This window comes from Zosterops lateralis (genome assembly GCF_965231275.1).
Source record: "Zosterops lateralis genome assembly, chromosome: Z".
NCBI lineage: Eukaryota > Metazoa > Chordata > Aves > Passeriformes > Zosteropidae > Zosterops > Zosterops lateralis.
Genome location: NC_139800.1, coordinates 44556682 through 44567303, shown reverse-complemented (window position 1 = coordinate 44567303; position 10622 = coordinate 44556682). Strand labels below are relative to the sequence as shown.

At 41.7% G+C, this 10622-nt stretch overlaps 1 protein-coding gene across 1 annotated transcript in view; it reads right to left on the bottom strand.

The window, feature by feature from the left end:
- Nucleotides 1–12: 12 nt before the first annotated feature.
- The window catches only part of PSD3 (pleckstrin and Sec7 domain containing 3), a 142198-nt gene continuing 131588 nt past the window's right edge, over nt 13–10622 (bottom strand). The window contains exon 17 of the mRNA XM_083882987.1: nt 13–39. Within this exon, the coding sequence (XP_083739113.1) occupies nt 37–39 (3 nt within the window). The 3' untranslated portion in view covers nt 13–36. The remainder of the gene's footprint in view (nt 40–10622) is intronic.

Below are 10622 nucleotides of genomic sequence, written 5' to 3'. Positions count from 1 at the left end.
TATGAAGTCTCCTGATTTGCACAACTACATCCGTGGCTACTGCAGGGGAAAAAAAGAAAAAAAAAAAAAGAAGGAGAAAAAAAAAAAAAGCTTACAATATTACATATTATTAATTTTGTGGGAAAAGAAGTAGTGTCGTTTTAACTGCTTATAGGATCAGGTAGAAAGGAGCAGTGGAAGTGCTTTGCACACCAGCCCTGGATAGATTGCTGGCCCTGTCTGTAAATCCACAGGCTGTAATCAGACTTACAGTTAGCTCCTGATAGATTTTGTGAAACCCATCAATAGCAAGGGCAGGCAGCAGATTAACAGAGAATGAAATCTAATTTGTTACACTAAGAAAGAGTTATGCAAAGTATCCACGAAACTACAAGGAAAAAAAGAAAACTAAAAGAAGGAAGATTAAAACCAAAATTCTAAAAAAAACCCTTTCAAGTGATGAAAAATGGGGGAAAGGGGATAATTCTGATTTCTTGGATCTTGAACAAATTGCCTAAGTCTGTTGTGAACTCAGATGTAAAATAATCTGAAATAGATGGGACACAGCACATTTTCCAACACTTAAAAACCGTTTTTCCCTTGCAGATAATTGTGATTGGATGGAAAAGAAGCTTCATGGCATCAACTCAAGGTGCTTCAGTGCAATCTTGAGTTCTTCTTCCTCTGTGAAATACATAATCCTAGAGAGGAAAGCAAAACTGTCTGTAAAACAGAGCCTGATTTATAATATTCAGGGACTCCAAACTGGGTAGAAGGTACTATAGTAAGAGCTGAAATACATTGCTTCTAATTAGGACTGGGGAAAGCCTGGACTTTGGAGAGAGAACTTGCGTAACTAGACTGGTACTTGCACCCACAGACCATGTAGAAGGTTAAAGTGAAAACAAGCCCAGAAGTGTCTCCAACACAACGTGGACAGCATTGTGATGCAGCTGTGCCAAACCCCAAGCAAACTCACTGGCCTCATACAACAAGCAAGAGGGAGAACAAACCAGAAATTTAGTTTCCACAACAATGCTCCAAAGAGAGCTTGAAGCACAGTGAGAACAGAAGGGGGGTGACATAACATGACACTTTGAATGTTTTGGTACTCCTTTAACATAAAAGATTTTATAACTGAGGGTGAGAAATCTTCCAACTAAAGTATCTGCTTAGAAACAAGCAGAAAACATTCTGGTCTCCTTCTGACTAGGAAATACAAGTAAGAAGTCTTTTTTTTTTTTTTTCTTTCTTTCTTTCTTTCTGTAGATATTCGAATTTTTTCTTTCCCCACCCAGAAGAAAAATAGTGAAAATAAAACCAAAAAGTCAGTGTAAGTTTCCAGATGATTTCCGCACTAATAAGTTCAAAGAAACAAACAAAAAAGGATCCTTTTCTCCTACTTTTAGTTTGTTCAAAGATATCTGTGAAATGGTTATTTTTAATGTATTTTTCTGAAAATCAGTCATGTTTTAATGAAACTCCAGTTTGATAATAAAAAAATTGCTCTTCCCTGCCTAGTTCAGTAACCAGTAACTGGGCTACAGCAATAATTTTATACGCAGCAGAAGTCCTCTTGTCCTGGGCTGAGCCTCTTTGCTTCAAGTAAGGAGTAACACAACATCAAGACACCCAGGGGCTTGAGGGTGACTATTGAGCTTGTCCCACCTACATTCATCAACAAGCCCTTTTTGTGGCCCAGTATTTGCCTGCTTTTCCACACTGGCAGTGAGCGAGGACCACAGGTGTCTTTCAGTAGGGGCAGGGACAGCCTAGTGACAGGCAGGTGTGCAGGCAGGTGATGGCTGCAATTGCACTAAAGCCTGTTTGAAGTGGTTATCCTCAATCTCTCTAAATGGGCAGTAGTGGGAAAGGTGGTAGCAGGAACAAACCTGGGTGTCTGCTTAGGAGCACAACATGCATGCCTTTACTAGCAACTGTAAGTACCTGGAAGAGCCCAGCTGAAGACACAGAAATATGGGGAGCTATGCAGCAGCTGCAGCTCTGACTGCAATAGACAGGACACCTGTTCTTCCTAACTTTCCTGTTTCACAGAGAGGTTCTTCTAGTCTTTGGTGTCACATAGGAAACAAGAGGCTTGTGTAAAACAACCTTTAGCTGTTATGTCTTGAGATATTTGTCCTTTCTATTGCTGTGATATCACTTGCTGTTCTGTTCCCAGGTTGTCTTATCTCACAGACAAGGTCCTCTAACTGATTAGCACAAGGATTCATTCCTCTTCATCCCACTCTCTTATTTCCAGGGCACTATGTAAGCCACTAATTCCTTAAAAAAATAGAGATATGGAATAGAGAAGGATGCTCTGCTCTGGTAGTGATTTGTGGAGTAATCTCATGCTGTGATTTTCTCAACTGCTCTTTAATTAATTATCACACTAATGGTAGTGCCTGCCAAAGTCAGCTAGCTGTCTTGCCAGACACATCTTTCAAAATGCAGTGCCAAGGGAGAGACATTCCAGCACCCTGTTTGGGGTGGTTTGGAGGGGAGTGTAGTCCAAGTCCCCCATTCATTGGCCATGGGGCTGGTGTTCTGACCAACTGTGGTCCTCTCTTGCTATTGCTCATGTGGCTCCCAAGTCCTGCCTGCAGTAGGTTAAAGATGACGTTGTCTGAAACTTTTGTGAGGTTACGAAAATGTGCAAGGGCATGGGGGAGAAGGAGAGAGAGAAGAGATTTTGCCTGACTGAAAGTGCTCAGTAGTAGCAATGTTCAGGTGTCTGTAAGGGCAGAAACAAGTTCCTGCATTTTGCCACCCGTGTGCCTGGTAGAGAGGCTTCAGCATCCCCTGTTCTCTCATGTTCTTCTCCTGCAACTTGCTACATCTTTATCTCTAGCCCTGGGAAGAGAGCCTTCTCACACAGGTCCCAGCCTGGCAGCCTGTGTTCCTGCTTGCCAAGGGGAGAGTGAGTAGGATGAGAGAGCAATGCACAGCAACACCACTGTGGGAAAATGAATGTGTCATTTCCATCACAAGGAATGTATCAGGGAAGAGAATCCACTTCTCTGGCCTCTGGGCTATCCAACGAGGGAGAGGATAATTGTAGGCTCTCTGCTTTTCCTTTATTTCACTCTACAAGGTTGACAGATGGTGTGTGGTGCAGCCAAGGCTGGATTCCAACTTGTATCTCCATTAGTTGCTTGCAACTTACTGAGAACAGATTCATCCTTGGGCTGACATTTCCATCTCATCCCAAAGGGGATTTGTTTTAATTTTCATTTAAAGTTTCAGCTGACTTAGCATTGCTTCTCTGGAGTTTTGCAACTGGTAAGTAAAAACACCCCCTTGGCCCAACACTCCTGCTGTGGACATCCAAACCTGGTACTCATGGAGTGAAAATGTGCTCCCCAAAGGACAGCTCAGCCCGCCTGCAGTCAAAGCACACTTTTGCAGTGCCTCCAGGAACTACAGAGAAATCCTGCAGTGATTTTGTGTTCCTAACCTTTATAGTTATCAATTTTACTTCCCATGGAGGTTTAAAAGATTTCAAGGAAAGCCTGAGCTCAGTTCATGATCTGCCTTCAAACCATGACCAGAAAACAGGCTGAGTTTACATACACACAGTAAAATTTCTCTGACTGATCTCTTCTATTTGCCACAAGTAATCAAACAAGAAATAGTATTTATTTCCACCTACTTCTTTCATTGTATTACTTCACCATTCTTGACAAGTATGCTGACATTTTCAGGAACATGTGCAGCTGTGGTCATGTCCCACAGATACTCTTGCCAAAACTAAGAGAAGGCAACAAAGAGGAGACACAAGAAAGAGGAGAAGGGGAGAGGAAGGACAAGGACCACAGCAATAAGATCTCACTATTCTCACCTCAAGTCCAAACACAATGCAAACTACAGGAGAAACCTGAAAAATGGCTAATCTGAGTCCCTGGTCATGGAAGTCTTCAGACCCCACAGACAGGATTCTTCAGGTTGGAAAATCACATTTTCCCTGGGGGCCTCTTTTTTAGAGACAGCTTTGAGGGAGGTAGGCATCAAGTACATCAACTTGGCCTCCAGGGCACCAAATGATGGCATGATTGTCAGCTACAGCCACAAATCTGGCAAAGCCTTTCTCTGTTTTTAAAATTGTAAAGTGCTCAGTTTGTCACATTTACTGTGCAAGTCATGTGCCTGTCATTGAAGACATTGCCGCACAATACACCACAGAATAGGCATGTTCCAGCTCCTGCTGGAGTCCAGGGGCATCATCTCTGCATATCAAGGGCAGCCTTGGAAGCAGAAAGTACAGCCAGTCCACTTCATGGTCCTCTTCACCAGCCAGAGCACACACAGAGCTGATGGAAACTTGGCTGATTTGATGGTCTCTGACACCACCTTCCTCCTGACTCACTGTGGCCATTTCTCAGCACTTCCATGGGATCCTAGCAGGCAGCAGTGGGATCTGGGTGAGAGGAAACCACCCTCTGCAACCCCTGAGGCCATGTGTAAAGACTTTACAGGAGAGTGAGAAGCTGAGGCACCAAAGATTGAAATGGCCTGCCCCAAGGCCATGTACAAAGTGAGGAGCATAAAGAAACCCAAAGCACAGACTGCCCTCAGCAGGACAGGCCCCTCCACTTAATGGCCTTCCTAAGGGATGTAAAACCAGAATTAAAAAAAAAAATGGAAAAGAGGGAAAAGAATTTTCTGCCTCCATCTCCTCTGGAAGACACAGATATCAGGCTCCACCAGTACCTTCATCTCCTTCACGCTCCCATCTCCCAGAGAGTCTTGGGTAATTTTTGTTTTCATGTATAGTGGTGAAAAAATAGTCATGTGTGTTTATATACAAGTCTGCAGTTGTGCAGATGGTAGGACATCAAACAAATATGGTTATTCTTATAAACTGTCCTGTTTTCCTACTATGGCAGCCACCTGACTAAATGTCCCAGTGTTTAAAGTTATAAAGAGGCCATTCAAGGGATCACTAAAAGGCTTAGAAATCTCCAAGGATCAGACTCCGGGCATGAATTAGGTAATGGTCACATTAACAGGGCCTGTTTTTCCAAGACAGCTGATAACATTGTAACTACCAAACTATGACATAAATTTGCTCCAGGAAACAAGCAAAATAGCTTTGTGAGTTGTTTCAAATTACTTATCCTGAGGGAATTTTAAGAATTCCTGTTAAATAATTAGGGACACGTGAACTTGATTTTAGATCTGTCTGATGCCATGAGAACTCTGGTAATACAGCTCTTTTGACATATCAGTTCCTTTGTTATTGAGTGAATTTCTTCCTCAAATTTTCCAGTGTCAGGATTTAAAGTCATTCACATCCCTAGGTATTATTTTATATTGGTATAAGAACTGAGGCTTCCAGTCCTTTGTATGTAGGAACATAAAAATGCATTTTTCAGCCTAAGATAAACTTTTTTTTTTAACGTAAAACTCATGGGTAAATAAAATCATATGAAGTTCCCAGTGAACACAGTGTTGTGGACTCAGACAACTGAGGTGGGGCTGCAGAGGCAGTGAAAACTAGCTTTGACTAAGTGGGAGGGTCCCAAGAACATGTCTGCTTTGCTGTTGGAAGTGGACCCTCACACCAGCCACTCACCAGCCCCCTGGACCAAAGCTGAGCTCCTGCTGGGCACAGGAGCACACCACAGGTTAGGTGCTGCCTCAGCCAACACACCCACGGTGCACCAAGGCCTGTGTGCTGGAGCTAGGTTTTCCTCTCCAGTGAAAGAAATCATTAACTCTCCACTGCGGATTTATATTTTTCCTCCAAGCACTTTCCAGAGGCCACTTCGATGTAAACCTGACAAAATTTTCTTTTGCACAAGATTTCCCACAGACTACCAAATGGCCTCAGCCTTCTTAGTGCTCAGTCTTACCACTCAGCTCTCATTGGATGCCTTAACTTGCCTCCAGTCCAAACATGCACTTTCTCATCTAGGAGCTGTAGCACAGATTTCTAAACAAAAGGAACTTTCTATCTCTTCCACATGCTCACACAGCTCCTAACAGAGACAGCTTTTCCCAAGAAAATCTGCATTTACCAGTCACTCTGAAGATGTTTGGATGCTTGATGCTTATGCATCCTGAAGATCAAAATAAGGACTCTCTTCAGTAGCAGTCCTGACCTAGATGTGATCCTGAGTTTGGCTCTTAGAAAAGCCACTAAACCTACACTAAGTGCTGCCACAGAAAATGTGGTGAGAGGCTGGGAATGGGATGCAGCCCATGCACATACCTTGTGGTGTTCCATCACAAGGAGAAGCAGAGGTGCATGCAACTGTATGCATGTTGTGTGGCTTTCTAAAAGTCCTACTTCTGGTTGAAGTGTGGGGGTTGAACTGACAGGCCTGAGAAGAAACTACAGAAATTACAAACAGCAGAAAGAATAATACTACTGAGTCTAGCTTAAAAACTGCTAGGCTTTCTTTGTTTTGTTTCAAAGGACAAATGCTGAGGTAATTTTTATTTGCCTTCTGGTCTTTAAGGTTTAACATTCTCAACATCAAACCCTCCTTTGTGGCCATGAAGGCTAAATATTTACTCATCTGTAATGCAAGCTCTGAGTCATAAGCAATTGTGGGACTGGAAGGAGAGTCTTACACAAACTACCTGCTTCTATAAAATATGCCCTCATTCCTGAAAGATTCAACCCCTTTTAGGACTAGTGAACAGTTCATAAGCTGCCACTGATTTTCTCTTGTTTGCTAATCCCTCTTTTATGATTTATTTATGTTGATGAGCAAATTAGTGGAAAGCCACTCTCTGACTCCTTCTGTAGTTCATATCTGGGTATTGTGGTTTATCATCTCAGCCAAGCAGGACTGAGTTTTGTAAATTGTTGTATTTATTTGCCTGTGCTTCTTTTCCTTAACAGTCTTGAGAGAGGAAAAAAAAACCCAAAAAACAAAAAAAACAAAACAAAACAAAACAAACCACCTTTGTAGAAGGAAAAAAAAATGGCCTGAAAGGAGTTCCATTATTGAACATGGTAAAACCAGTTCCTATATAAAGTTTTCCTTTCACACGGGAGATCTTAAAAAATTCTTTCCTTGTGCTTTAGGGGCATTACAGGACTTTGATTAGAGGGGAAAACTACCCTGTGAGTTGCTTTGCAAGCAATTGAAGAGGACAGTCGTCCACTGTTTGGTTCTGGGCTGTCACCTTTATTCCTTCTCAAGATAAAGAAGAGACAGACAACAGAGCAAACAAAGCTAATGGATTAAGGCAAATTTGGGGCTGATTAGGCATGGTAAAGGAAGGACTCAGTGCTCCATGGATAATTCACGATGAAACAGCTGCAGGCTCCTCTTTTGAGGCAGAAGTAGAGCTCAGCAAAGTATTTTCAGCCTAAATAGTTCTTGGCTTTGAAAAGTTAGGATATGACTCAATCACAGTATTTTGCAGTTTGGGGTTGAATTAACTAAATTGCTCAAGATTAAAAAGCAATTCCATTCAACCTTTTTGTTTTGACACTTTTAAAGCAAAACACTGATTTTTAAAAATTTCTGGTTTATAATCTCCCTTTAAAATTGTTTTTAAAAAGTAAAAAGGGAAAAGACCACCCCACCCTTGAAATTAAATTTGAATAATGAACTATTTTTTAGCTTTATTTTCTTTTAGTTTAGTTTAGTTTAGTTTAGTTTATTGATCACTGGTGGTTTTAAGAAGCATTTGTGTTTGATCTTAGGCAGAAATTTCTTTTTTTTTTTCTTTCCAATTGTCATTTGTCTGAAGGAAAAAAGTAGCATTTTTAATATATTTTTATCAAAAATTAAATATATCACCATATAGTCATTTCCACAGCTTTATAATGTCAGCATAAATATTAGAATTCTGAAAACAGAGTCTGAAAATGCAAATACATGAAAAATATAAATGAGAATTCATAATTTGGCACCTGTGTAATTATTGCATTTGCTCTCTGTGAGAAAGTGCTTTCTTCTGGAATAACACACTAAATACCATTTAAGTCAGCTCTAATTAGCTACCAGCAACTTTGCAATATCTGGCAGTGAAGGTTTCCTTACAGTGAAACAAGATCTTTTACTATATGGCTTTTTTCCTGGCCAGATTGCCCTCCTTCTACAACGATGGGTTTACACGTGTGGAAACAAAGCCTAGTATCTCCTTGAAGAGGAATTACTGGTGATTCTGATAGGGTTTGCAAGAGAACAGGCTCATTTCTCCCAGCCCAGCCTGTTGGCAGGTTTTAGTGCTGTTGAAGCACAGGGCTGGGAGCATTGAGTGACTTGAGCAGGGAACAGTATTAGTTTCCTCCTGGGGACCTGCTGAAATATGTTCAGTGTGTGTATCTGTGCCTGGTTACTCCTTCTGCTGCATTCGCTGATGCTCAGTGAGAAACGCCCTTCCCCAGTTCTTTTACCATGGTTGAATGCAGGCATAGAGAGCAAGAGACTGACAGCAATGATATATTTCCTCACTACTTGTCATCCAATGATCACAGCTTGCATTGTGGAAGCTAAATTTCTAAAACCTCTGCAGGCCGGGTTGCCCCAGGAAGAGGAGAAAGAAAACAATCTGCAGTAAGACAACTCTTGCATCCTGAAACTGTAAGTGAAATTTATATGGACAATTCCCTAGGAGGTTATGGCCTCCAGGATCACGTGAAGTATAAAACAGCTGATGAATCCAATGTGTCTGGAGGCACATACTCCTTTGTGTCAGCTGACTAACTAGTGTTAGTCAAGTAGAGTGGTGTACCTGCCAGCTCTCCCCTAAGCACCTATTTTGGAGGCAAAATTTTGGACTACACATAGAGTAGTACAGCCTGGTCCATCCATCAGCCCCTGTTGTCTACAAGAAGTCCTGCGGTGCATACACCAACATTTGTGAAATGTGCCATCAAAAAAAAGATTCTGAAGTTCCAGCAACTCCAACTCTAAAAAGGAATAGAAGATTCATGCAGATAGTTGCCAGTTTCTATGGCAAATAATTCTTACAACATCTGTATAGCACAAAAGTGGCTTCCCATCTACCTAACACGAATTCAAGAAGGATCAATTCATTAACTTTGTGTGTTATGGCTACACAAGCTGGAAAGATGTCTCATTTTTAAAACACTCCAGATATGTGATCAACCAGGGGACATGAAAAAGGGATTGTTTCTTGCTAAATCTAAAAATCCTACTGAGAATAAAAATAAATACATTGTAAATTCAGGTTTTGAGTTCTTCCTCATGTAAAAAAAGCCCTCTTTCATCTGTTCTCATAGAGATCTGTATTGCAGGAATACACCCCTTTTTCTAATTTTTACTTGTGCTAATCATTTTTTTCCTGCCTTGTTTTCACTTAAGAACATCCTTCTCTTTCAACACAGTAAAGCCAAACTTCTGCTTAAGGGTCTTTGCACTTGGGTAAACCATCTTAGTAAATGACTGCATAAAAACCCAAGAGAATCAGGCCCATTCCCCTCTAGCCTTGAACTTGCTTAAACCCCAGCCTGACTTTTTTCCAAGACCTTACACCATCCTTTCTCTATCTACACCCACATCGACTGGATAATTAACCTCTTCCCCAAGGACAGAGAAGGGCTATCTCATTCTCTCGGGAGTTCAGTCATGACCTTTTAAAAAGTTAGAGACCTTTCCTGCATGGCACAATACCCTGGAGAGAGTATACAGTTGAAATTGCATTAACTATGCTTGCAGTGTAGCCAGCCTTGCCAAGTGATTGCTAAATGGAACTCAGCATCCACCACAGATGATTATCTACATCCTGCAAATTCCATCTCTCTGTGGTGAATCTGGGAGCTGGTGTGGCTTTGGAGACAAATGTTTGAGGCAGGGTTGATGTGCACACCATAGACTGAAAACACTCCGTTGTAAAACTACTCCTTGAATACAGCTGCAGCATGTCCTCACCACCTTCTGAGGCTTCTCATTCATTTATTGGGTCTGGGCATTTTGATTTTTTCAAGTGTTTGTATCTGTTTCCACATGGGCACATGGAGGCAACTCACTTGGTTATCGGATACCTTCTCTGTGAAACCTCATCAGGGTTTCAAGGAGGGCCTCCGAAGTGCTTTATGTGCTTACACAGAAATGTCCTGATCTAGCATAGACTTACTACAGCAAAGCATTTCTGTGCATCCTGACAGGAAACATGTCAACCTTATAAGACTTTGGTTGACTGAAGACCACCCAGTGAGGTCTGCTGAGAAATAAGCAGAAAACATGTCTGAGTATCATGTCTTGCATGCTTTTCCCCCTCTTCCCCCACAGAGGGCCAGTACTGACCACTTTAGACCCTTCCAAGCCCCTAAGTGCCATGGCAAGCAGCCAGCACCACAGCCCTTCCCACTCACATGTTCAGCCATGGGAACTCCAAAAGAATCAACTGGAACCACTCTCTGGGAGAAAGATGACTGTTGCTATCTCTCCACCTACTCAAGTCCCTACCACCAGCTTTTGGCAGTTTCTTTCTAAATTTTTCCCTTGCTCCTTGTCCCTCAAGTATATAGTTCAACCCCCAGCAAGTCAAACACAAGCTCTAATTCAGCCAAAGGAAAATTCCCGTTGTTTTTCTTAGATTACACACAGGATTTGATGAGCTGGAAAACAAAGCAATTTTAGAGCCTCATCAAACTCAAAGAGTTCTCCCACTGTATTCTGTGTGAAATTGGATGTCAAGACGCAGATCTC